The sequence below is a fragment of the Phalacrocorax carbo genome, chromosome 4 (genome assembly GCF_963921805.1).
Source record: "Phalacrocorax carbo chromosome 4, bPhaCar2.1, whole genome shotgun sequence".
Lineage (NCBI taxonomy): Eukaryota > Metazoa > Chordata > Aves > Suliformes > Phalacrocoracidae > Phalacrocorax > Phalacrocorax carbo.
In genome coordinates, this window is record NC_087516.1 from 8,778,470 (window position 1) to 8,805,232 (window position 26,763).

At 45.2% G+C, this 26,763-nt stretch overlaps 1 protein-coding gene and 1 long non-coding RNA gene across 4 annotated transcripts; one reads left to right on the plus strand and one right to left on the minus strand.

Moving 5' to 3' along the window:
* Positions 1-301: 301 nt before the first annotated feature.
* TMEM129 (transmembrane protein 129, E3 ubiquitin ligase) lies at positions 302-25,562 on the minus strand. 3 transcript variants are annotated; one of them, XR_010372572.1, is made up of 5 exons: positions 25,306-25,562; positions 24,278-24,752; positions 21,721-21,880; positions 4,642-4,755; positions 4,436-4,558 (listed from the first exon to the last, which is right to left on the minus strand). XR_010372572.1 is itself a non-coding variant. In XM_064448956.1 (4 exons), exons 1-4 carry the CDS (start codon positions 25,508-25,510, stop codon positions 4,310-4,312), a joined length of 1,089 nt encoding a protein of 362 aa, XP_064305026.1. In that variant the 5' UTR covers positions 25,511-25,562; the 3' UTR covers positions 302-4,309. The 3 variants fall into 3 exon arrangements, 2 of the variants coding, with proteins under 2 accessions (XP_064305026.1, XP_064305028.1); XM_064448956.1 differs by lacking the exon at positions 4,642-4,755 and having other exon boundaries at positions 302-4,558; XM_064448958.1 differs by lacking the exons at positions 4,436-4,558; positions 4,642-4,755 and adding an exon at positions 6,888-10,081.
* LOC135313028 (uncharacterized) lies at positions 6,802-21,609 on the plus strand. Its single transcript, XR_010372573.1, has 3 exons — positions 6,802-6,891; positions 10,433-11,374; positions 14,926-21,609. It is a non-coding gene; the product is annotated as an uncharacterized LOC135313028 (long non-coding RNA).
* Positions 25,563-26,763: the final 1,201 nt, after the last annotated feature.

Here is a 26,763-nt window from a genome sequence, read left to right on the forward strand (position 1 = left end):
CTGATGCCGTGAAATCCAGTGTCATTCCTTCTCCCCTGCTAGTTACAGGAAGTATTTGGGTTTTGTTTCCTGAGATATAGGCACAAGATTTTACCGTCTTTATGCAATCCTCTGCATTCAGGTTATATTAGGAAAATTCATCGAAGGAATTACCAGGTGCACCTTCAGGAGAATTTAAGCCCTCTTTGTATTCACATGTTCTCAGCTAAAGCATGGTATACAGATGAGTCAGACTGATTACCACCCGTATACAGTTTTAACTGATAAATATAACTTTGAAATGAAAACCAGAAGTCTCACATAAAATAAATCATATTTTTATTCAGCTCTTCAGAGAGTTTTAAGCTTAACTACATATATTCATTAAGCCTTTTCCTTAAAGGCTATCCAAACAATACTGTCCATTTTAAAATAGGTAAGCTATCTAGATTAAAAAAAGCAACCACAATTAACAAACCCTGTGGTATATCTTTGGAAGAAAATGTCTTGTAATGCATGTAAGAGCTTGAGTATTTGTATTTCAACTCCTTAAATATCTCAAAGTCAACATTTCTTAAGAAATGGCACTCAGAACTTCAGTCAGTTATGTCTTATTGAGGTTTTGCCTGACTGGAATGGTATGTAGCTGCAGTCTACCAAGTTCTAACACAACAAAAATACTCATACTAAGGAGACATATAATAACCTGGTATTTTGGTTTCAAGTTATGGCAAGCCTCATCGTAAACAACTGCATTCATATGGATTTACAATACATCCTGCTTGGACAATAATACCTTTTTTTGCATTAGCAAACCATGTTAACCTAAAAAATCAACAGGTAACATATTTTGCTCATATTTTCTGGAATGCTATAGTTACAGAAATAACAAAATTGTGGAAATAAATAATACAGCCAAAGTCCGTGTTTTCAGAAACACCTGTTCAGCTGCAGCACATATGGAAATTTGGGCTATGCATGTATACATATATATGGGGTATTTATACTGACACTGTGCACCCACATATAGATTGTCTTACTGTAATGACATTACATTTATATAACATACTTCAGTTTACTAACTTCGTCTATCCACAAGTCAGTGATGTGGAAAAGCATATATACTGCTGAAAAAGCAATGCTAAATCACTTATAATGCAAGAAAAATAAGTAAATATTTTAGCCCACCACATTACTTGGTTCATTTTTTTCTTAGAAAAAGTGCTGTAAAAAGACTGATTCTAAACCCTATTCTTATGTTTAAGAAACATATCAAGACTGGGTGCGAGGCAATGTATTTCTTTTTACCGCAGAGATCATCTCTAGAAAAAGCCTGTGAATATGTTTCTTCGGATGATGACCTGAAGCTATCACAAAGACAAATGCCTATTTTTATATGGTATTATTCTGATGTTCAGTGATTTATTCAAGACAAATAAGATATCGCATGACTCTGCAGGGAGAGGTCACAGTTTCTCCTACTGTCTCTAAGAAAAACACATCATATGGATTTTGAACAAGTTTGTTCTCTAACACAGCCTTTAAGAAGCTTACCAACTTTGGAGGCAGGCATGCCAGATTACTTTGAGAATTTAAACTTGGGAAAAAAATTGCTTGTTTTAAGGAACTTAAGTCAGGCACTGTGATTAACATAAATCATAATTTTATTTTGGTAATTATTACTAAGATTTTTAAGAGGCACTTCTGTGGATAGAGCACTACCATTAAAAATGCAAGAGTATTACACATTTATGACTGTTACTTTGTCGTACTGTTATATTGGCAAAAGAAGTAAGATGAATAAAAGCAAAGTTTCTCTGAAATGAAAACTTCCCATCAATTCAAAGCAATTAGGAGACTAAAGCTCTTATCACAGAGATGCCACTGGCAACTGACCTGTTTTTCTAGAAAACCATCTGCCACTACACATACCTATTACCTAAGTTTCTCAAGGCCTTTGCGATGTTAACTTTGCACGTCTTTACAATAAATACTTTTACTCCAAAGAGGAAAAGAGCTGTATGAATTGAATGACTTGTCAGTGGCAAAACAACAGCTCCAAAATCCTACCCTCTCTTCTGCAACTATTTCAAGGACCACATTCCTTGTATCTGTGCCACACTATGTAAACTTTCCAGAAGTAAAAAGTAGAAAAGGCTTATTTGTGAGGCCGCTGCACAGTGGGGAGGTGCATGTCAGATAACACCACCTGGCCCTGTAAGAATCTTCCAAGGTTAAAACGCCCTGCAGAGACCCTTTCAAACTTCCAAATAACTTTCCCACAGAAGTACTGGAAAATATTTTCAATTCAATCACTGATCAGCTCCTTGATTTTTTATTAATTTTCAGACTTGTCAACAAATCTGTCTGAAACTCAGGAACTCAATCCTATTCAGATGAAGAGGGACATGCCAGTTAAGGTCTTTTTGGGAAAGCAAGACAAATCCAGTCTCGGTGTCAAATTTTCACTTTATCCAGTCCAAAAAAACAGGTAATGAAAAACAGAAAAATCACCCTTATTAACAGGTAGTACCGATAATTGCATAGTAAATGTTGTATATGTAACAACTGAGATACACTCTAGCAATTAGAGTCCTTAAACCCGAACAGTTTGGATTTTTGTAAGTGCATGTTATTAAAAAAATCAACACCAACAACGTAACCTATATGTTAGTTCTCAAATTATGCTGTCAAACCTGTTCCCGATTCCTTATCCCTCTCCAAAATAGGGCTTGCAGCCACATTCATAACCATTTCCTGGCTGTCTGGCTCTAAACACACCATGCAACCTGTAGCTACACGGAGACTCTAACGCACTCGTTCATGGCTGTGCTTCCAGTACTTCTGCCGTTTTTAGCATCCTGCCACTTATTCCTGCTCAAAGCAGTTTTCCCTACCATGGTAATCAAGACATTTTGAGTTAACCACTGGCATGTCATCTATGCTAGTGATTTACTGATAAGATCTTCCTGATTATAGAGGTGGGAGCTATGAGGGCTTTTATTCTCCTAGACCAAAGCACTAAACTATTCCTTTCTCCCTCTATTTGACCACCTGTCTGCCTGGAGTTACTACCCCTCTAAGACAGACAACCCAAGCAAGCAAATAGCTGCATCTCAGCCCCTGTGCTGCACAGGTCAGTGTAAGAACTCACATTCTCCAGCAGCTTGAGGCTTTCTGCCAAGCAGTATGCCAAATAATTGTTCATTGAAGGGTACGATGCACAGCTAGAACACTAAGCACTGCATTTAGGTCTAGGAGTAGGGCTCTCTTAAATGTACTGAAAATGCTTTGATTTTAATTTACAAATTATTCTGGTGCAGATCAGACCAAAAAGTGTGCATCAGTAACCTATGAGCATTAAAACACCGACTATTACTTACGATCAGTCTTTGAATTCCAAGCCTGAAAAACTTTCATTAGTGACCGTCATTCTTCGGGGATCCTTTGTGATCCTGCTGTCTCTTTCAGGGGGAAGGTTACCCCTCAGGAAAACCTTACAGGCTTTGAAATAGCTTTGGAATACTTTCAGAGTATTTAAACAGTTCAGGCGTTTGCTGCACTCCTTTCAAATGTATAACAAAAAGTCCATCACCTAAAAAGCATCGGAACCCTAAGCAATGTAACTCCTGGCATCCAACAGATACAACCATGCATAGCGTTAGCAGTGTAGGTAAATGGGGTATGTTTCTGAATCCTTCTGTTGTTTGAAATAAATCAATCAAAATATAAATTAGAGGCAGATTAAGTGAATAAAAGGTCCCTATGGGAGTTGTACATCTTCAGATATTAAATTCCTTAGCCTACAGAAACCAATCCCCTTTATAAGTGGAGGGAACAAGCAGAAGGAAAACAACTGGTATACTTGTTGGGTCAACACTGGCAAAGACTTGTAAGAACTTTACATATGGAAAAGTATCAATGAAGTCTAGCCATAGTAATTTTCTCAGTTAGCCCTTTACTAAAGATCAAAACCCAAGTTAAATTTAAAAATGTAAAGAATTTAACCTACATTAAAACTGGAAAAGAGAATAGTACTGCAAATACAGAAGGGATACCCTTATTCCATCCAAGACATAAGAAAGGAAAATATGGGTTAACAAAAAAAAAATCCAGAAACTGACATCTGGTGAATAAAAACCAAAGACACAGGTAAAAGTGGAGAGGAACTAAAAAGATTTACATCTGCTTTCCACGCTACAGAAGAAAGCTTTGGAGTTTGCACCCCTGTAGAACACGAAGTCTCAGAAACAAATCTAACAGGCCTTTTAACCAAACCCACTATGAAATACATTCACATTGAAAAAGTTAAAACATACCCAAGTATTATTCATCGTATTATGCAAACATCTAAAATGCAAAATTTGGCTCGGCAAGTCGGACAAGGCACTTGGCTTGACAGCCAGGTCTCTGGGTGCTGCTGATCCTGTCGGCTGGCAAACCATTTGCCCATGCAGGTGAGGCACCACATGGGACGACAGTAGCACTGCTGACATTCCCCTTCGTTTGGCTCCTGGCAGTTCTTGATGAGCTTGATGTTAGCAATAGTCTGCATACACCCTATGCATGGCTCCAGCTCCTAAAGCAGGAGAAAAATGGCAAAATTATGAACTGCACAGAATGGTTTCTGTTATTGCTCTTCAAAGGCTTTTAGAAAATTACCTGCGCACAAGCATAGCAGGGACCTGAGTTGGGCAGAGCCTTAAGGCAGAACTGTCCCATCAGAAGATACCAAATAGTTTCAATCTGCGGAGCCCTGTTTTATCAGAACACCCTCTAATGAATGGGAACAAAGTATTGCTTTAAACAGAAAACTCAGAACTGCTGCATGAGACTGATTAAACAAAAATGACTGAAAATAAACATTCTTTCTCCCTCTGAAAAGCTCTACCTGTTTCCAGAGCACAGCAGCCAGACGAAGGTAAGCAAGCAGCTGTCTTTATCATTCAGACATACTGTTTTTCAAAAAACATACCAATATAAAATAAGGAAAATCAGCAAAGCAAACAGTTCTTACCACTTACTACAGCAAACGGCTGTTCCTATCTTCCACCTTTGTAAGTAAGAGACATAAAAGTGGAAATTGGGACTCTGCTGAACACAATAGGCACTCATTTTGAAGGACCAGAAATTTACTTAATTTTTCTTGGATTATATTGGAATAATTGGTACTTCCTCACCGTTAATTATGCCACATGAACTTGCAGTTGCATACAGGGAGATCATCTTGCCATGAAGTGTTTTACAATTAATAAACAATAATTAGCATTTCCCATGTGTCTTCCAGCCAGACCTCTCCAAGAACTTGACAAGGTTCAAAAAACAACACACTGAACAGGCATAGAGACCTGAATGCTATTCTGGTGTAACAGAAAGCAGCTCTGCTTTGTGGTCTCTAGTCCCCACCTGCAATGTCTCTCCCTTGTCAGCCCAGGTGCCTGTTCAGCCACACTGGGGGCTTGACTGTGGAGCGGATCATCTTTCTTTGCCTCTGTTCACCTCGATCATTTCCCCCAACCAGGTTCACCGCAGACTGTGTTTTGTCAACATGGGGATAAGGAGAGTGCAGGAAGCAGGACTGCTTCTTCCAGAAGCTGTATCAGCTTTTAGCTTGTGAAATTAGGGCTTACCATAGTTTTTAGGCAGGAAAAACTCTAGGAAAGGTTAACTAACTTTTTCAACTTATTCACGGAGCATCAGAAGAGGGGAAAAACCCATGTTGTATTTTTAATGTCCAAATCATTTATCACTCAATGTCAAACCGAAACTCACTGACACTCAGCTGACACTTAAATGTGTCACAAATTAAAAGCCCTGCAAGAAAACAACTCTTTCAAATGAATAGTATCTTCTCTTTATTCTGAACATCTCGTTTCAGTATATGCTGGCACTGCAGTCGGAACACAAAATCACATTATGTGCAGACATATCTGATCCAGTTTTATTTTAGCTAGTTCATGTAACCATACAGTGAATATACAATATAAACTGCATGACGTTGCCATAGATATAAAGTACTCCGTTAGCTGGAACATCAGACACAGACTCACTGCAAAGTCACCAGAACTAGTTTAATTAGTTACCTCTGGTACATTGAACCACGCTCTAGTCACACTTCTGAGTGCAGCACAAGTATCACAATGACCAAGTCTCCACAAATATTACTGAAGGAAGGACTCCATGGAGTTATTTACAATTAAAGCAAACCCCAATTAAGAATAATTAATTTATTTCAGCAGAAGATTCAGCAAAACCTGGCTGTCTAGAAAATCTATCTGTAATGGAGCAAACTGCCTAAAGAACAGTAAGAACAGCTGGGATTCTAGCTCCCCATAAACCTTCTGGAAATGTAACCTCATCATTTTCAAATGTTTTCAAGTAAATTTTTTACAGAAATTATTATCGGGGACTTTCTTCCTCTCTGCTACTTCTTATGTCTCAAAAATGCAATGTTCATCTCCTCACAGAAGGAACAGAAGCAACAGCCAGGACTATGTTTATTACACGTTTACTGAAATGGAAGTTGATGGATGCACCCACCCCGGCTGAGTGAACAGCTCTGATTCAGGCCTGACTGGAGTCAGCCCTGCTGTGCAGACCTTGAGAAATTGTGCTAGGCAGTATCTTCTCAGGAACTAAGGAATTTAGGCTACGTCTTATCAGGAGCTAACGGTGCCAGCCTGAGCTGGAACTAGAAAAACTAAAACAGCTACAGCTGCACACCAAGGACAATTTGACTACACGTCAATCACTTTACACTATAAATATCTGCAGCCACCCCAAGCCCATTGAGCTCTCCTGTAAGGCAGCAGGCTGCATGGTGGTGGAGATCTCCCCTTGGGTAGGATGCCTCTCAAGGTTACTGGTGGAAGTCGAGAGATCCCTTACCTGGCACCTGTTACCTACAGCAAGGTAAGCAACATCTTATATTAGATCTAAAGCATACTGTATACAAGCTATCTTAATTATTTGAAGTGCAGTAAGTAGTAGAGTGTTTGCTGCTGAATTACCGTTGAATTACAATTTAATTAGTGTTTAAGTGCAGTTCAATAATTATCATTTAATCATCAATCATTGTTTAATAAAACCTTTTGGTTAACCCCACAACTTCTTTTAATAATTCACCTACAACAAAAACTGGCAGTCAGCAGGACGGTGGGTTCAATCACTGACTACTTATAGAGGCATGGAGTTAGCTGTTCACTGGAATTTTTGGAATATTGGGCATGTGAAAATTGGGATAATTGGAGTAAGATAGTGGAGCAGCTAAACCTCACAAGAGGAAAAATGAAAGGTGGTAAAGAAAAAGGAATAATATGCAAAATGTTGGGAACATGTTTGGAAGCAGCCTGTTAGTATAAGGAATGCAGGGAAAGCGAAATGCAAAAGTTACAAGATGAGGTTGAACAAAGAAAGCGACAAGAAATGCTGTTATCTCTGTGAACAGACCAATTGCTGAAACAGCTGGGGGAGGAAAAAATGAAGGAAGGTAAAGGATAAGTAAAACTCAAAATTACTTGGGCCCCCAACCCCCCAGATCCTGTAAAAATCTGTATACTAATCATATCCCCGGAAGACTGGGATGGAGATATTTGGGAGGACCCTGATCAAGAACTTAGTGAGGAGAATGAATTAGATGAATCAAAATTTAAGGTAGCCCCTGATATCAAAACCGAGGTGTCTGCTGGACCCCAAGGGGGCAACCAGCAAAACGTCACAAGGACCATTCCATGGGACCCCCTGCAGCTGGCCAATCTGCAAGAAAAATATGGGTGGAAGCCTGCCAAGAGTGAGACTGAGTATCTGTGGCGCGTCTCCTTAACTGGAGGAGACCGTATTATGTTAGATCAAAGTGAAGCTGATGGCTTTTGGGGACCAGGAGCATTCTTGAACAAGGGACCAGACACTGAACCACACTATATCATGGGGCGAGTGGTGTATTGGGCAGGGGGCACTGACCCTCAGGATGGAGAGGAGCCCCCTGCTATGCTAATAAGATAATTAAGTAAACTTTCTACTGCTGTTACACAAGCAGCCTGCCTTCAGGCTATGAACAATGGGTGCACATGGTAATGACCCTATCACTGCCCCTTTAGACTCTAAGGCTATGAAACCACTGATAAGGGGAGCCCCTCCTACCTTAAAACTGTACCTCATTGCAAAAAGGGACAAAATAAGACAAAACATAGAGCAGAACACTCAGGAGGGTCAGGATGGCCAACTCCACCTCCGATCTATCCTGACCTGGGCAGGACTGTTGCATGGCATCGTCAGTCACGGTCAAGAGATGGGATGGGACAAACTGACACCAACTGGGCAATCAGAGCTAAAGCAGACTGCAGACGGATCTGGCAAGTAAAACAGACTGCCCAGAACCCCTGATACCTTCCCCAACCTCATAAACCCCCGGTGAGGTAGGGGACTCCCAAAAAGGCATATTGAAGTATGGAGAAAAGCCTTAGCACGAGGCATACCTCAGGGAGCCATACGGGGGCAACTGATGGGGACTGTACTCAGTCTGATCAAGGCTTTTGAAAAACAAGGGGTATCAGGGAATCTGGAACAAACCAAACAATCGTCAACCCCCAAAGACCCTGTAAATAACCCTTTTAGACCTCTTAGGGAGGAACTGCAAACCTTGAAGCCAAAAAAAGAGTAAGTCCTGGACAGCAACTCGGGCTGCCTGTCCAGAGGATTGAAACTTATCAATGGGATAACACAGACAGCCCTCACATTTATGCCTCAGTCGGCCCCCAAAGACAGCTAGTAATTTTTTTAATTGACACAAAGCTCAAATTTCAGTAATCTTAAATTTGGATGCCCAAAGAACTTATGTTAAGCCTGGCCAACAGAGGGTTAAAATAACAGGATTTACCAGCAAAAGTAAAAGATGCCCAGAGCTAAAGTTGTTATTGCCAAGGTAAAAAAGGATATCAAGACACTGATTAGCAGTAGTTTCAGGGAAAGAAAATGTGTTAGGCTTTGACTCATCCAAACAAGGATGAGTTTGGAAATTTTGGCTGCCCGGAGTGTCCTTGGTTAGCTGATAAAAATTAGCAGCTGCTCGTAGGTGTCAGTGAACTGGCGAAGTTCGCTTACTGTGAGCTGCACCCACGCTGCCTGACTCAAAAATAACTTCCCTCAGCATCCTAGCTCTGCTGCCGCCCAGAGGGGTATTGTGGAGGTCAAAAGACACATTATCTCCTGAAGGCCCTCCCCATATAATTCCCCAGTGTGGCCAGTTAAAAAACAGACAGGAGATGGCGCCTAACCATAGACTATAGAAGATTAAAGGCAAACATGGTCCCTCTCCCGGCTACCATCCCAAACATCAAACATCTCTACATTAACTGCCACCCGCATGCTGCTGCTCATCCCTGGATGATGGTACTATATGTAAAATACATGGTTTTCTACAGTGCCATTGAAGGAGGAGGATAAAAAAAAATTTGTTTTTACCTAGGATGGGATACAATTTACTTTTAATAAACTTCCTCAGGGCTGCTAGCATTCACCCACTATAGCTTGGTGGAGCAAAACACTGTATTAGTGCTAGGTGGCTTTATCCCAGCTATTTATCAAGCATATATAATTCATACATGTTTGTTTTCTGGATTAAATAAAGGTGGCCTGTCCACCTAGGTACAGCCTGTAATTGGTGTCTGCAGGAAAGATGACGCATCATGATAATGAGTCCCTTTTCATCCCTACATATTATCAGACCTCTACCACCTCTCTCCTCACTCCTCATTGGGGTTCAGCACCTGCCTTAGAAAAAAATCAGTTTATTTACAGTTAGTTAGGATTTTACAATCCTACTCTCTTCCCTGGCTCCCGAATATACATTGTGGTGGATTGACTTTGGCTGGACGCCTAATGCCCACCCAGCTGCTCTGTCACTCCCCATCCTCAGCAGCATGGAAGTGGAGAAAATAAGATGGAAATAAAATCGTGGGCCAAGATAAAGGCAGTTTAATAAAGCAAAAGCAAAGGCTGCCTGCTGAAGCAAAGGAAAACAAAAGATTTATTCTCTACTTCCCATCAGCAGGTGATGGCCAGCCACTTCCCAGGAAGTAGGGCTTCAGTAGGCGTAGCAGTTGCTCTGGAAGACAAACACCATAATAACGAATGCCTCCTCCCTGCCCCTTTCTTTTAGCTTTTATTCCTGAGCAGATGTTATACAATATGGAATATCCCATGGGTCAGTTGGGGTCAGCTATCCTGGCCATGTTCCCTCCGAAGATCTTGCCCACCCCCCCAGACTACTGGTGAGGGGGGAATGTTAGAGAGACAGTCTTGATGCTGTGCGAGCACTGCTCAGCAACAGCCAAACCACTGGTGGGTTATCATCAGCTTTCTAGCTACTGATACAAAGCACAACATTTTGAGGGCTGCTGTGGGGAAAGTTAACTCCATCTCAGCCGGAACAAATACATATGTACTGTGTCCACAGGTGTAAATAAAGCCTGATTCAAATGACAATGGACAACCTTCTCTTGCCAGAAACTTGAGAGTCCTAATTCTGTGAGTAGTTCATAATTGTCCTCATATCACTTCCCTCGTGCACCAACAGGAATCACAGAATGGTTTGGGTTGGAAGGCACCTTTAAAGGTCACCTAGTCCAACCACCCCTGCAGGGAGCAGGGACATCTTCAACTAGATTGGGTTGCTCAGAGCCCTGTCCAGCCTGACCCTAAATGTTTCCAGGGATGGGGCATCTACTACCTCTCTGTGCAACATGTTCCAATGTTTCACCACCCTCATGGTAAAAAATTTCTTCCTTATATCCAGTCTAAATCTACCCTCCTTTAGTTTACAACTATTACCCCTTGTCCTGTCACAATAGGCCTTGCTAAAGAGGTTGCCCACGTCTTTCCTGTAGTCCTCTATTAAGTACTGAACGGCCGCAATAAAGTCTCCCACAGCCATCTCTTCTCCAGGCTGAACAACCCCAACTCACAGAATCACAGAATCCCAGGTTGGAAGGGACCTCTGGAGATCATCTAGTCCAACCTTTCTGGAAAGAGCACAGTCTAGGCAAGATAGCCCAGCACCCTGTCCAGACAACTCTTGAAGGTGTCCAACGTGGCCGAGTCAACCACTTCCCTGGGGAGATTATTCCAATGGTTAACTGTCCTCAGTGTGAAAAATTTCCCTCTGGTGTCCAATCGGAATCTCCCCAAGAGCAATTTGTGTCCATTCCCTCTTGTCCTCTCCATGTGACTCCATCTTCTTTATAGCTACTCCTTAAGTACTGGTACATGGTGATGAGATCCCCTCTGAGCCTCCTTTTCTCAAGGCTGAACAAACCCAGTTCTCTCAGCCTATCCTCGTATGGCAGCTTTCCAGTCCTCTGATCATCTTGGTGGCCCTTCTCTGGACCCCTTCCAGTCTGTCCGCATCCTTTTTGTAGAGCGGGGACCAGAACTGTACACAGTGCTCCAGGTGTGGCCTGAGAGGCACTGAGTAGAGCGGGATAATGACTTCTTTCTCTCTGCTGGTGATGCCCTTTTTGATGCAACCCAGCATCCTGTTGGCCTTCTTGGCCCCAGCAGCCACTGTTCGCTCATGTTGAGCTTTCTGTCCACCAGGACCCCCAGGTCCCTTTCCACAGAGCTGCTCTCCAGCCAGGTGGATCCCAGTCTGTGCTGCACTCCTGGGTTATGTTTTCCCAGGTGCACAATCTTACACTTTTCTTTGTTGAACTTCATAAGGTTCTTGCTGGCCCACTCCTCCAGCCTACCCAGATCTCCCTGCAGAGCAGCTCTCCCTTCTGGGGTGTCTACTTCCCCACTCAACTTGGTGTCATCAGCAAACTTCATCAGGCTATACTTGATGCCATTATCCAGATCACTTATAAAGATATTGAATAACATTGGGCCCAATATTGATCCCTGGGGGACTCCACAAGTGACAGGTTGCCATTTTGAGAAAGAGCTATTTACCACCACCCTTTGGGTGTGACCTGTCAGCCAGTTCCCCATCCATTGCACAGACCTCTTGTCTAGGCCATAACACATCAATTTCTCCAGGAGGAGACTATGGGGGACCGTATCGAAGGCCTTGGAGAAGTCCAGGTAAAAAATGTCCACTGCCCACCCCATGTCAACCAGGCAAGTCACTTTGTCATAGAAGGCCACCAGGTTTGTCAAGCACGATCTGCCTTTAGTGAAGCCGTGTTGGCTTTTCCCAATCACGTGCTTCAACTGACTTGTGACGGCCCCTAGGAGGATTCATTCCATAACTTTTCCAGGGATTGAAGTAAGGCTGATGGGCCTATAGTTACCTGGATCCTCCCTCGAGCCCTTCTTGTAGATAGGGGTAACATTTGCCTTCCTCCAGTCCTCTGGGACACCCCGGTTCTCCACGACTTCTCAAAGACTATGGAGAGCGGCCTTGCGATGATGTCAGCCAGCTCTCTCAACACCCTCGGGTGGTTGGCGTCAGGACCCATTGATTTGTAGGGGTCAAGCTCCTGTAGTAATTCATGTACTAACTCTTCCTTCACCGATGGTGGGTCGGTGTTTGGTTCAATTGGCAATTTTGTTCCCAAAGCCTGGGACCCTACAGTGCTGGTAGAGGTGAAGAAGGTGTTAAGGACCTCTGCCTTTTCTGCATCATTGGTGATTGATTCTCCTTTTCCGTTTAACAGTGGGCCTATGTTTTCCTTCTTTTTCTCCTTATGGTTGACATGTCTGAAGACACCTTTCTTGTTATTTTTTATGTCTACAGCCAGTTTCAATTCAAATTGGGATTTTGCTTTTCTGACTGCATCTCTGCACTCTCTGGCTATGCCCTTGTAGTTCTCAGTGGATAATCCTCCACTTCTCCATTTCTGGTGTGCTTCCCTTTTGGATTTGAGTAGACCCAGGAGGTCACGGTTGAGCCATGGGGGCCTCTTGCTCCACTTACTTCCCTTACCTTTGTAGGGGATAAATTGGCTTTGTGCTTCCAATAGAGAGTTCTTGAAGAATTCCCAGCACTCACTAGCTCCTTTGTCTTCCATGGAAGCTTCCCATTGAATCCCTCCCAGTTGAGCCCTGAGTGCACTGAAGTTTGCTCTTCTAAAATCAAGAACCCTTGTCTTAGAGCTGACCTTCAGCACACTCAGCAGGATCCCAAACTCCACAATATTGTGGTCACTGCAGCCAAGGCTATTGCTAACCGAGATATTACAAAGCAGGCTTTCTTGGTTTGTGAACAGCAAGTCCAGCAGCGCCTCCTTCCTGGTTGGCACATCTAACATTTGTATCAGGAAACAGTCCTCTATACATTCCAGGAACTTGGTGGATGTCATGCAAGCTTCCATATTATTCTTCCAGCAGATGTCTGGGTAGTTGAAGTCACCCATCAGGACCAGGTTCTGTTGGCCAGAAGCTTGCTTTAGTGCCCCAAATATCGCTTCATCGGCTTCATCACCATGGTTAGGAGGTCGACAGCAGATGCCCACTGTGAGGTCCTGCTTGGATATGACCCCTTTGACTTTAACCCAGAGGCATTCGATAGAGCAGTCGCAATCACCATAGTTGACTTCGATGCATGCAAGGTGTTCCTTGATGTAGAGTGCAACTCCTCCACCTCTTCTACCTTGCCTGTCTTTACAAACGAGCCTGTAACCATCCATTGCGATTCCCCCAGTTGTTTGAGGCGTCCCACCATGTTTCAGTTACTCCTATGATGTCGTACCCTTCTGAGTGGGCACGGAGCTCCAGTTCCTCCTGTTTGTTACCTAGACTGCGTGCATTCGTGTACATACACTTGAGGTGTTTACTCTTTTGTTTCTCCTCTTGGGAGACAGCTAAGGAACCTTTGTGACCACACTGCTTGGCCTGACTTACTCCCCCACTGGATGTGCTGGTGTGAGTGTTTCCTCCACAGATCCCACCCCTCAAGTCCTTTAGTTTAAAGCCCGCCTCACCAAATTAGCCAGCCTACTGCTGAAGATTCCCTTACCCCTTTTAGACAGATGGATTCCATCCCTCCCCAGCATGTTGCCGTCATTGAAGAACACTCCATTGTCATAAAAGCCAAACCCCTCACGATGGCACCAACCACGTAGCCAGGAGTTCATATACGTTATGCACCTGTTTCTGGCTGCTCCCTTCCCTTGAACTGCCAAAATGGAAGGGAAGATCACTTGGGCGCCAATGTTTTTCACTTACTCACCCAGGGCTCAAAAATATTCCTTGATTTTATCCAGGTTGTGGCTCTCAGTGTTGTTCGTGCCTACATGAAATAGTAGTAGTGGATAGTAGTCTTTTTTCCTGATGAGTTGTGGCACCCTCTCAGCAACGTCTCGGCCCTTGGCTCTTGGTAGGCAGCATACCTCTCATGACTCCCTGTCAGGTCAGTAGATGGGTGCTTCAGTACCCTTCAACAGAGAGCCACAAGCACTCATCGTTTCTTTTTATGATATCCACTGTGTGCTGCTGGTACAGTTTCCCCTTGCAGGGGACTTTGCAGACCTTGCTCATGGCTGTCCTCAGTCGTTAAGGCTTCATATCTGTTTCTAATTGTGATGGTGGAGGGTGCAGGCTGATGTGGAATCCTGCTCTTGTGAGTCACCAGGGTCCACGGTGCATCATTCTCAGCGGTGTCTGCCACAGGAACATGACTCTGAAGCCACCTGTCTATCTCTGCCTCAGCTCCTCTAATACTGTGCAGCGTCTTAACCATTTCCTGCAGTTCAGCCTCCTGACCTAACAGGTCATCAACCTGTGCACACCTCGTGCAGGTACTTACCTTTTCCTCAGGAGGGGTGTTTGGGCATTTGCCGCACTCCACTGCCTGTACTGATGTGTCTTTCTTACCAGACCCATCTGGGTGGATGAGTCTGACATCTCAGGGGCTTTGAACAACCCCAACTCTCTCAGCCATTCTTTATAGGAGAGGTGCTCCAGTCCTCAGATCATTTTTGTGGCCCTCCTCTGGACCCCCTCCAAGAGGTCCGTGTTTTTCCCGTGCTGAGGGCTCCAGAGCTAGATGCAGCACTGCAGGGGCAGGGTCTCACCAGAGCAGAGTAGAGAGGCAGAATCACAGAACCACAGAATCACAGAATGGTAGGGGTTGTAAGGATCTCTGGAGATCATCTTGTCCAACCCCCCTGCTTGAGCAGGCACACCCACAGCAGGGGGCACAGGAATGCATCCAGGTGGGGTTTGAATGTCTCCAGGGAAGGAGTAGAGTGTCCACAGCCTCTCTGGGCAGCCTGTTCCGCTGCTCCGTCACCCTCACAGTAAAGAAGTTTTTTCTCATATTTAGGTGGAACTTCCTGTGTTGCAACTTGTGCCCATTGCCCCTTGTGCTGTTGTTGGGCACCACTGAAAGGAGTCTAGCCCCATCCTCTTGACACCCACCCTTCAGATATTTATAAGCATCCAGTCCCCTGATCATCTTTGTGGCTCTCCGCTGGACTTGCTCAAGCAGTTCCGCCTCCTTCTTAAGCTGGGGGGCCCAACACTGGACACAGCACTCCAAATGTGGTCTCACTAGGGCAGAGTAGAGGGGGAAGATAACATCCCTTGACCTGCTGGCCACACTCCTTTTAATGCAGCCCGGGATATTGTTGGCCTTCTTGGCCACAGGGGCCCATTGCTGGCTCAGGGTCAGCTTGCTGCCCACCAGCACTCCCAGGTCCTTCTCACCAGAGCCGCTTTCCAGTAGTTCAGCCCCCAACCTGTACTGGTGCAGGGGGTTGCTCCTCCCCAGGGGCAGGACCTTGCACTTGCTCTTGTTGAATTTCATGAGGTTCTCCTCGACCCAGCTCTCCAGCCTGTCCAGGTCTCGCTGGATGGCAGCACAGCCTTCTGGTGTATCAGGCACTCCTCCCAGCTTGGTATCATCAGCGAACTTGCTGAGGGTGACCTCTGTCCCATCGTCCAGGTCATTGATGAATATATTGAACAGGACTGGACCCAGTACAGACCCCTGGGGAACACCACCAGTTACAGGCCTCCAACCAGACTCTGCTCCACTGATCACAACCCTCTGAGTTCTGCTGTTCAGCCAGTTCTCTGTCCACCTCACTGTCCACTCATCCAGCCCACACTTCCTTAGCTTGCCTGTGAGGATGCTGTGGGAAACAGTGTCAAATGCCTTACTGAAGTCAAGATAGACAACATCCACTGCTCTCCCTTCATTGACCCAGCCTGTCACGGCATCACAGAAGGCTATCAGGTTGGTCACGTGTGATCTTCCCTTGGTGAATCCATGCTGACTGTTTCTGATAACCTTCCTGTCCTCTACATGCCTGGAGATGACCTCCAGGATGAACTGCTCCATCACCTTTCCAGGGACAGAGGTGAGGCTGACTGGCCTATAGTTTCCCAGGCCCCCCTTCTTGCCCTTTTTGAAGACTGGAGTGACATTTGCTTCCCTCCAGTCCTCGGGCACCTCTCCTGTCCTCCACGACCTTTCAAAGATAATGGAGAGTGGCTCAGCAAGAACATCCACCAGCTCCCCCAACAGCACTCCCCACCTCACCTTGCTGGTCTGTCTGTCCTGAAAAGCCTATAGCCATCCGTGACAGCATTCCAGTCATGCGAGCTATCCTACTGTGTCTCTGTAATTGCAATCAGATCACATCCCTGCCACCGCACACAGACCTCTAGTTCCTCACGTTTATTCCCCACACTGCGTGCGTTGGTGTACAGGCATTTCAGAAAGGTGCTTGAACACGCAGGTTTGCCTGGGGGGGGCGCACAAGGACCCACTATAGCCATGCACGCCCTTGAGGTAGTTCGTCTCCTGGATGCCATTGCATGAGGCTGCTATGGCACCTTTGCCGCTGCTTTGTCCTGTCGTATTTCCCCATTGCATGTGATGGCATTAGCATTGCCAGTTTGGATCGCTCCCCCTGAGTCCCTCAGTTTAAAGCCCTCCTCACCAAGTTGGTCAGCCTGCTGCCAAAGATTCCCTTGCCCCTTCCCGACAGGTGGATTCCATCCCTCCCTAGCAGCCTATGGCTGTTGAAGAACATCCCGTTTTCATAACAGCCAAAACGCTTTTAGAATAGAATAGAATAAAGTCATTACGTTTGGAAAAGACCCTTAAGGTCACCAAGCCCAACAGGTAGCCTATCACTGCCAAGTCCACCACTAACACTAAACCATATCCTCAAGCACCACGTCTACCCTTCTTTTAAACACCTCCAGGGATGGAGACTCAACCACTTCTCTGGGCAGCCTGTTCCAGTGCTTGACAACCCTTTTGGTGAAGAAGTTTTTTCTAATGTCCGACCTGAACTTCCCCTGGCGCAGCTTGAGGCCATTTCCTCTCGTCCTATCGCTTGTTACTTGGGAGAAGAGTCCAACACCCACCTCACTACAACCTCCTTTCAGGTAGTTGTAGAGAGCAATAAGGTCTCCCCTCAGCCTCCTCTTCTCCAGGCTAAACAACCACAGAACCCTCAGCTGCTCCTTATAAAACCTGTATTCCAGACCCTTCACCAGCTTCATTGCCCTTCTCTGGACACGCTCCAACAACGCAATGTCTTTCTTGTAGTGAGGGGCGCAAAACTGAACACAGTACTTGAGGTGCAGCCTCACCAGTGCTGAGTACAGGGGCACCATCCCTGCCCTGCTCCTGCTGCCCACACTATTGCTGATACAAGCCAAGACACTGTTAGCCATCTTGGCCACCTGGGCACTGCTGGCTCATGTTCAGCTGGCTGTCAACCAGCACCCCCAGGGCCTTATCTGCCAGGCAGCTTCCCAGCCACCCTTCCCCAAGCCTGTAGCGTTGCATGGGGTTGTTGTGACCCAAGTGCAGGACCACACACTTGGCCGTGTTAAACTTCATACAGTTGACTTCAGCCCATCGATCCAGCCTGTCCAGATCCATCTGTGGAGCCTTCCTACCCTCAAGCAAATCAACACTCCTGTCCAATTTCGTGTCATCTGCAAACCTACCGAGGGTGCACTTCATCCCCTCATCCAGATCATTGATAAAGATATTAAACAAGACTGGCCCCAAAACAGAGCCCTGGGGAACACCGCTTGTGACCAGCCGCCAACTGGATTTAGCTCCGTTCACCACAACTCTCCACATTTGGCCATCCAGCCAGTTTTTTACCCAGCAAAGAAAACACCTATCCAAGCCATGAGCCGCCAGCTTCTCTAGGAGGATGCTGTGGGAGACAGTGTCAGAGGCTTTGCTAAAGTCCAGGTAGATAAAATCCACAGCCTTTCCCTCATCCACTACATAGGTCACCTGGTCATATAAGGAGGTCAGGTTGGTCAGGCAGGACCTGCCTTTCATGAAGCCCAAAGCTCTAATAAATTTAGATTTTCCAAACATTCTGCTGACCGTATAATGCTTTTGCCTTCGATTAATGGGGAAACCTTAGTCAGCCTTGCTGTTAGGGCCTTTGAAAACAACCTTAAAATGGTTGAACGATGGTAATTCGCCACGAATTATTGATGTCCTGCCTGTCTGGCAAGGTGGATTTTGCTATTAACACAGTCTGACCTTCTCTAACCATGTCTGGAATGTTTCCCAAAACCAGTCACAGATTGAAAAGTTCCATTAATTTGGTATATTGTGGATCAGTCTTATTGAGATGTTTTAAACTAAGCCCATCTGGTCCCTGTGCTGTGTTCTCACTCATCTATTTGATGCGTTTAGAGACTTCTTCCACTGTAATCATGGCTAACTAAAAGGGGTAACCTGTCCGGAGTGACCCCGCCGAGACTTCTGTTATTTTTTCTTTGCAGGAACGGTACCAGGAATGATACCGGAATGCCTCCCTTGGAGATCGGGTTGGTCATCAGAGGAATATATTCATACAATCATAGTGTCATAGAATCATTAAGGTTGGAAAAGTCCTCTAAGATCATCAAGTCCAACTGTCAACCCAACACCTCCATGCCTCCTAAAACATGTCCTGAAGTGCCACATCTACACTTTTTTTGAACACCTCCAGAATTGGTGACTCCACCACCCCTCTGGGCAGCCTGTTCCAATGCCTGGCCACTCTTTCAGTAAAGAATTTTTTCTTAATACCCAATCTAAACCTCCCCTGGAGCAACTGGAAGCCACTTCCTCTTGTCCTATCGCTTGTTACTAGGGAGAAGAGACCAACACCCACCTCACTACAACCTCCTTTCAGGTAGCTGTAGAGAGCGATAAGGTCTCCCCTCAGCCTCCTCTTCTCCAGGCTAAACAACCACAGAACCCTCAGCTGCTCCTTATAAAACCTGTATTCCAGACCCTTCACCAGCTTCATTGCCCTTCTCTGGACACGCTCCAGCACCTCGATGTCCTTCTTGTAGTGAGGGGCGCAAAACTGAACACAGTACTCGAGGTGCGGCCTCACCAGTGCCGAGTACAGGGGCACCATCCCTGCCCTGTTGCTGTTGGCCACACTATTCCTGATACAAGCCAGGATGCTGTTGGCCTCCCTGGCCGCCTGAGCACACTGTTGGCTCATGTTCAGCCGGCTGTCAGCCAACACCCCCAGGGCCTTATCTGCCAGGCAGCTTCCCAGCCACCCTTCCCCAAGCCTGTAGCGTTTCATGGGGTTGTTGTGACCCAAGTGCAGGACCCGGCACTGTGCCTTGTTAAACCTCATATAGTTGACCTCAGCTGATCGATCCAGCCTGTCATTGTTCTCGCAGGATTAATCATTGCCAGCATGGAGCAGATCCAGTTTACACCTCAAGAAACCCAGCGCACGGGTTCGAGGCCCTCACTTCTTTTATTTGTGCTAATTAATACAGTAACTGTAGTACATTCTGCATCATACATGTTTAAAATTGATAGAAGTACAGGAATATTGGGAGAATGAGCAAAAAAACTAGCAATGACAATCACTGGTAATCACACAATTCTAAAAGCAAGTAAAGGTCACCTTATTTCTGCTGTACCAGGTGACAGAATCTCTATTAAATGTCATGTGACAAATTATTCAAAGGGAGACACCTACATGATAATCAGGAAGATAAATGAAACTCAATCAAAATGAAGAGTAGGCTGTCCCTCACACCCCGACTGTATAATAGTTTCCACTTTAATGACGCAGCTATAGAAGCAGTGTGCCTGTAGACAGATAAAGGGAGAGAGAGCGAAAATGGACTATCCTTAAAGGTCACGCCAACATCTAGTCCTAGACCTCACACTATACCAACAACTATCTCTACTACCTATCAACCTATTCCCTATTCTATTACTCTCACACTGACCAAGTTACATATCGACAAATTTCTGCAATTGGACCCTATGCTATTAAATGCACGGAACAGCAACAAGTCATATTTAACCTGTCACAGTCCCTCAAAAGAGTACAACTGTCTATGTGTACCCATCTGCGTAAGAACACTTTGTGAAGACTTAATTGGTGATAAAAATTTTATCTCTGATGTGTCCAATTAAGCAAATGTATGTGTTTGTAACTTTGTAAACATTACTGGATGTGACTTTAATTACAGAGCCCCAGTGACCTCATATGCACTGTTAAAGGAAAACTACATACTATATCAAGACCTTTTACCTTCCCCCACTGGAATGAACTTGATGCTCTTTCACAAGCTACTGAAACACAAAGACATACAGGCCTTATTACAAAAAGTACAACAAAGCAAAAACACATTCATAACTGTATATCATGATGGAGAAGAAATACACCGTATACTAGGAAGAGTGAATAAGGATGGGGAACACCACTGGTGGGAAACTCTGTTCGGATGGTCTCCACCAGCAACAGGTGTATTGAGCACCATGTTACATCCTGTAGTAATAATGTTTGCCGTCTGGTAGTTTGTATTGCTATTAATGTCTTTCTATATATTCAAGTCTGGTTTTTCGGCCAATCAGTACATCTCGTTGTAAAACATACAAAATATTGTGCTACTGAATGTGTGGAACTATCTTATAATGAACCTTAATTAATTTTGTATTTATCGCTTAATCCTCCAGTAGACAACATGATGCTATTGCCGCCTCATATTTATAGCACAGAGGCAAGAGGTGACCGTACCACCACTCTGTGAAGTAAAGTGAATTGGCTGTAGTCACGGGGTGGAGTGTGACGGATGCGCCCACCCCGGCTGAGTGAACAGCCCTTTGGTTCAGGCCTGACTGGAGTCAGCCCTGCTGTGCAGACCTTGTGAAACTGTGCTAGGCCACAGCTTTTCAGGAACAAAGGAATCTAGGCTTTAGTCTTATCAGGAGCTAACGGTGCCAGCCTGAGCTGGAACTAGACGAAACTAATACTGTGGCTGCACATGCACACATACACCGAAGGGGAATTTGACTACGAGTAAATCACTTTACGCTATAAATATCTGCAGCCCCCTGAGCCCATTGAGCTCTCCTGTACAGCAGCAGGCTGCACGGCAGTGATCTCCCCTCGGGCAGGACACCTCTTGAGGTTACTGCTCAAGGTCGAGAGTTCCCTTACCTGGCACCTGTTTTCTACAGTGAGGTAAGCGACATTTTATATTAGATCTAAAGCATACTGTATACCAGCGATCTTAATTATTAGAAGTGCAGTAAGTAGTAGAGTGTTTGACTGCTGCTGAATTACCGTTGAATTACAGCTAATTACCACTTAATAATCATAATTTAATAATTAACATTTAATCATCATTGTTTAATCAGTGTTTAATAAAACCTTTTGATTAACCCCACAACGACTTCTCATAATAATTCACCTGTGACAGCCCTAAGTAAACAGTTATCAATTACACAGTAATCACAGGCTCACTTGTATTGAGAATATTACAGTGGATAGAAAATCTCACCTGAGTGGTTGGAGCAGGATATGTCTGGTTAATTTCCACCAGAGATGTAAAGGTTTCTAGAAATAAATCACTAAGGCTTTGATGGATCACAACATTAGCTGCGTTGCTGATGGGAGCACGGAGCTTTTCTCGGAGCTCCCCATACTCTGTGGAGTTCAACCTGAAGAAGAAAAGATGGAACAAAATGTTACCTTGACTATCTATTCAGCTACCTTGATAGTACATTGCAGAGGTTAACATCAGAGACATGAATCCACCGAAAAGTTCTTTAGGTTGGTACATACTAGTCAGAATAAATACGCAGTGAGCATTTTGTTTTCTTTTGCTGTTTAGTTGTTGTTGTTGTTGGTTTTGAAAAAACTTAGACCAGGCTGTCCTCCTTCATATCTAGGTCAGATTGCTGACAGGATATGCCAGAGAGTAACTAAAACAACATACAAAAATAAAGGAAGGCTTTTGAAGTAATCAGCATGAACAAAAGCAATACAGGTACATAAATCATACATTAATTGTAAAGTACTGCATGCACAACTTCTGTCCACCTTTTTAATGCCTATTTACTTATACCACATCTAAGTTCTAGTTTATAAACTCCTGAGGACAGAAATTAAGAGTTGTGTCATGTGGCATGTATCACATGGTGATATAATACATACAAGTATCAGAAGAATGTCAATCAGTATCAGTTTCTGCGATTTTATTATACAATTTTAGATAAAACCTGAAATTTTACAAAGGTTACAAACAGCTGCTGAACTTTAAGGCCACAGCAAGCTGCATTTCACACTAGGTTGCTTCTGCTAAAATAAGTCCTAAGTGAGGCCCACAGATGCCAGGTGGCACCTGAGACCTTGTGCAGATTCTGTAGTGACACATTACTGTTGTTACCCCTTTTTAATGTAACGGTTCTGAACTGTAGATTCAGAACTCCGCAGCTTGATGTTTCCACTCATTAAACAGCTTTCATGGAGAAGCCCAGGGAATGTCACCCTGAAATTCCTCATTCTTCCTACCGCTTGCTGTGTTCCCAGAGCCCGTTACAATGCAACGCTGGGTTAGCTTTAGCTAAGTCTCCATTGTTTTAACAAAAAACATTATCCTATAATAGTTAACAGATACCATCTGTGCAAATAACAGACCTTTGTATCCAGGGGAAAAATTCACCTTGAGCATGCAAGGAAATGCGGCCTGCCTACACAAAAGCATTTTTCTTCCAGAAACATCCCACTGTATCTAATTCTGATTCTGGATATACAGTGATCCTATATCCTTAATAGGGGAATTTTGTCCTATGGCACTTTTCTTAAATCCTGCATGACTGCATTCTAGCAGAGATTTGCTATTTCTGACACATCTTATGAAAAGAACTTTTAGACACTCTTCTTAGTGCTGCTCTGTTTAACCACAAAATAAAATTTTGGGGTTTGGACTTTTTTTCCCTAAAAGGAATTGCCAAAGAAGCCGTGATCTTCTCAGCTGGGGATGTAGTTTTATCACTCTGGCACTGAAGTACTTACACAACAAAATCATTAGTTGTTTAATACTTATTTGGTCACCACTCTCACAGGTCTGTAAAAGTCTCCTCTTTTCTTAGGACTCTCAGACTTACCATAACTAACCTCTCCTTCTGTGCTCTGTTCACCTGGATATCTAACATAATCACCTCTGTGCCTTCCTCATACTTGCCAGGACCCCTCTGCTCACCTATAAGTCCCATGATCTGTCTACTTTTAATTACCCAGTAAATAAATGCTGCTGACATACAACTTTACAGCAGACACTCAGTTGCCTTCTCAAATATATAGTTGTAGGAGCACCGGCATGGCTTTGTGTACTCTTTTTAATGACACAATGACAACAAAGACTTTAGCACCATTCTAATCAGCGTTACAGGTTCCTGCAAAACTTGTACTTTTGCCTAGCTACACAGAGAGACTGCTGAACAAAATAGCAGGGGCTCTTGGAAAACAAGGCCTAACAGTTCACAGCATTTTTGCTATGATTTACTGCTACGAGAACACATAAATCAGAAATGAACCAGAATTATTTCCTTGCTTTAAGGGCAGTTAGCTTGCAGTAGCTCAGCAAGAACTATTCTGAGCAGCGACAAAATTATCAGCCTTGAGCAGAAAAATGAAAAAAAAAAAAAGAAAGAGAAGTCGTGGGTGGACAACAGCCAAAAAATAACTGTTTCTCCTCTCCCAAAACTTGGAAGACCAAAGATTCTCCGTTTCATTCCTGTTCTCCATCTTTCGCCTAAGTTTTTCCAGTCACTTCTTTCTGCACCCAGCACAATCCTCTTCTGAAGACCGGATTGAGCAGGGGAGTCCCTCTGTTTAACCATCGTGCATTCAGTGCTGTAGGTGTACAAATCTTTCTAAACAACCTTTCTTCACTGCACTGTGTGTGGCAGAACTGTGTACGCAGCATCTCTGAACACCAGGCAGGAAGCAAAAAGGAAGGGATGAGACCTAAGGAGTCTTTACATCTGCCACAAAAGCACTCCATTAGCACAATCAAATAGCATATATGTAACATAACAGGGTAGTTGTTTTACCGGATATCAAATGCCTTCACATAGGGATTAACACTGGCAACTCGGATGGTGAGGAACTGCACAGGCATATTTGAGTCTGGGGTGAGTTCGTGCTGTCTGGAGTCTGTCACCGTCAAATGAATGTCCTGCTGCTGGGCAACATGTAAACAGTAGGTGGTCACTTTAATCACCCATGTGTCCGTAACAATAACTCTTGCTCCTGGGGTTCCGGTAGCAAATTTGTCAATTCTCCTAAATTCTGTATTGATAGAAGAAGCTACTGCCCTCCAACCTGACTGCGGGAGCGCATGAACAGCAAGCGTTCGGGCTAATGGATGATTATTCCAACCTTTCCGTGACCAGTAATATGCCAGGGCACTGGTGACTGCTGGAAAGAGAATGGCAAAGAAGAAGAAAGTTTTCCATCCTTTTGAAGCCAGGTAGAAGAAACAAAGATGTTTTTCAGGTGCAGCAAAGCACATGCCAAGGTAATAACCTGCAAAGAAAAAGACTTACTTTCAGAAGGCAATTAAGTACACACATAAACACATACCCCTGACTCACATAGTTATTTAATCAGTGAGCTCACCTCCAGGAAAGCTAATGTACTTTTGGATGATAACTCAAATTCAAGGCTCCTATCCTAAGCAATCCAAGGTAAATTCTTGCCTGCCACTGATTTTTACCAGAATTATGTAGCTAAACGAAGCTGATTTGAATTTGCAGGTTAAATAAAATTACCCATAATACAACACTTTTAGCAGAATTATATGGCTAAAGGAAGCTGAATTGAATTTGCTGGTTAAATAAAATGCTGTTCCTTTGTAGATGCACCTACTCCGATGCAGCCAGCTGGTTACAAAGTTTATGGTGCACTTTACAAAGAAGCTTGAGAGAATCTAAAATACTGCACTTCCAAGAGGCACAGTGTAACCTGATTCACCCACACCTGCGTGACCCCAGCATGCGGACACGCAGGTGCGGAACCCCTTCCCGTGGGGACACCCGGGCCCTCCCTGCCTCCCTGCCGCCCACCGGCCGGGGCTCACCCAGGGGCAGAAGGGAGTGCGCCAGCAGCGTGCCGGTGCTCCGCCGCAGGTGGTACTGCACGAAGGCCGCGTCCTCGCTGCCCAGCCAGGCGGACAGCAGGCTCTGCACCGTCAGCCCCGCCGAGCGCACCTCGTCGGGCGGGAAGACGAAGCAGACGGCGAACACCAGGTAGGCCAGGGTGAAGGTCACCGCCGGGCTCTCCATCCTGCGCCCCACCGCCGCCCGGCCCGGCCCGGCCCGGCCCGCCCCCGCCCCGCGGCTCCCTGGGAGCGGTAGTTCCGCCGCGGCCGCGGGAGAGGCCGGCCCGGGCGCTGCCGGGGCGGCGGCGGCTGCGGCCGTGCGGCGGTGGGCCCGCGGCCGCGGGGGGACGGGGGGAGGCGGGTCCCCGCCGCCGGTGGGCGCAGGCACGGGGCCCCTCGGACCCGGCCCGCCCGGCCACCCGTGGCCGCGGCCCCGCTCCACGGGGCCCGGTGTCTCCCTCACCCCCTGGCTCTCCAGGGCTGGCCAGGGCTCACGCCTCGCAGCAGCCGACCCTCCCCGTGGCCTCACGCTTCATAAACTTCCACGGTTATGCTTCACAGGCCTGGCAAAAGCCACTATTTCCAGTTCTAAAGTTAAAAGAGCGCAGCTGGATGAGGGTAGCATCCATCTGGAGTAGGCAAACTGCGTGTTTTACTTAAGGGCCTGAAAAAACTTACTTGTGTTTCCCTGGTGTATTTTATGCAATATGTAAGCATTTTAACACTTTAGCAAATGCATTTTAACAAGTCTCAGTGCTGGGTCCTGCACTTGGGTCACAACAACCCCACGCAACGCTACAGGCTTGGGGAAGGGTGGCTGGGAAGCTGCCTGGCAGATAAGGCCCTGGGGGTGCTGGTTGGCAGCCGGCTGAACATGAGCCAGCAGTGCCCAGGTGGCCAAGAAGGCCAACAGCATCCTGGCTTGTATCAGGAATAGTGTGGCCAACAGCAACAGGGCAGGGATGGTGCCCCTGTACTCGGCACTGGTGAGGCCGCACCTCGAGTACTGTGTTCAGTTTTGCGCCCCTCACTACAAGAAGGACATTGAGTTGCTGGAGCGTGTCCAGAGAAGGGCAATGAAGCTGGTGAAGGGTCTGGAATACAGGTTTTATAAGGAGCAGCTGAGGGTTCTGTGGTTGTTTAGCCTGGAGAAGAGGAGGCTGAGGGGAGACCTTATCGCTCTCTACAGCTACCTGAAAGGAGGTTGTAGTGAGGTGGGTGTTGGTCTCTTCTCCCTAGTAACAAGCGATAGGACAAGAGGAAGTGGCTTCCAGTTGCTCCAGGGGAGGTTTAGATTGGGTATTAAGAAAAAATTCTTTACTGAAAGAGTGGCCAGGCATTGGAACAGGCTGCCCAGAGGGGTGGTAGAGTCACCAATTCTGGAGGTGTTCAAAAAAAGTGTAGATGTGGCACTTCAGGACATGTTTTAGGAGGCAT

What these genes read in the sequence shown, in the direction of transcription:
- TMEM129 (XM_064448956.1), bottom strand. Translation starts at nt 25,510, where the DNA reads ATGGAGAGCCCGGCGGTGACCTTCACCCTGGCCTACCTGGTGTTCGCC. An exon ending in GCACTCCCTTCTGCCCCTGG is followed by an intron (nt 24,753 to 25,305) that starts GTGAGCCCCGGC and finishes TTTTCTTTGCAG; the next exon opens with GTTATTACCTTGGCATGTGC. An exon ending in ATCCTGCTCCAACCACTCAG is followed by an intron (nt 4,559 to 21,720) that starts GTGAGATTTTCT and finishes CTCCTGCTTTAG; the next exon opens with GAGCTGGAGCCATGCATAGG.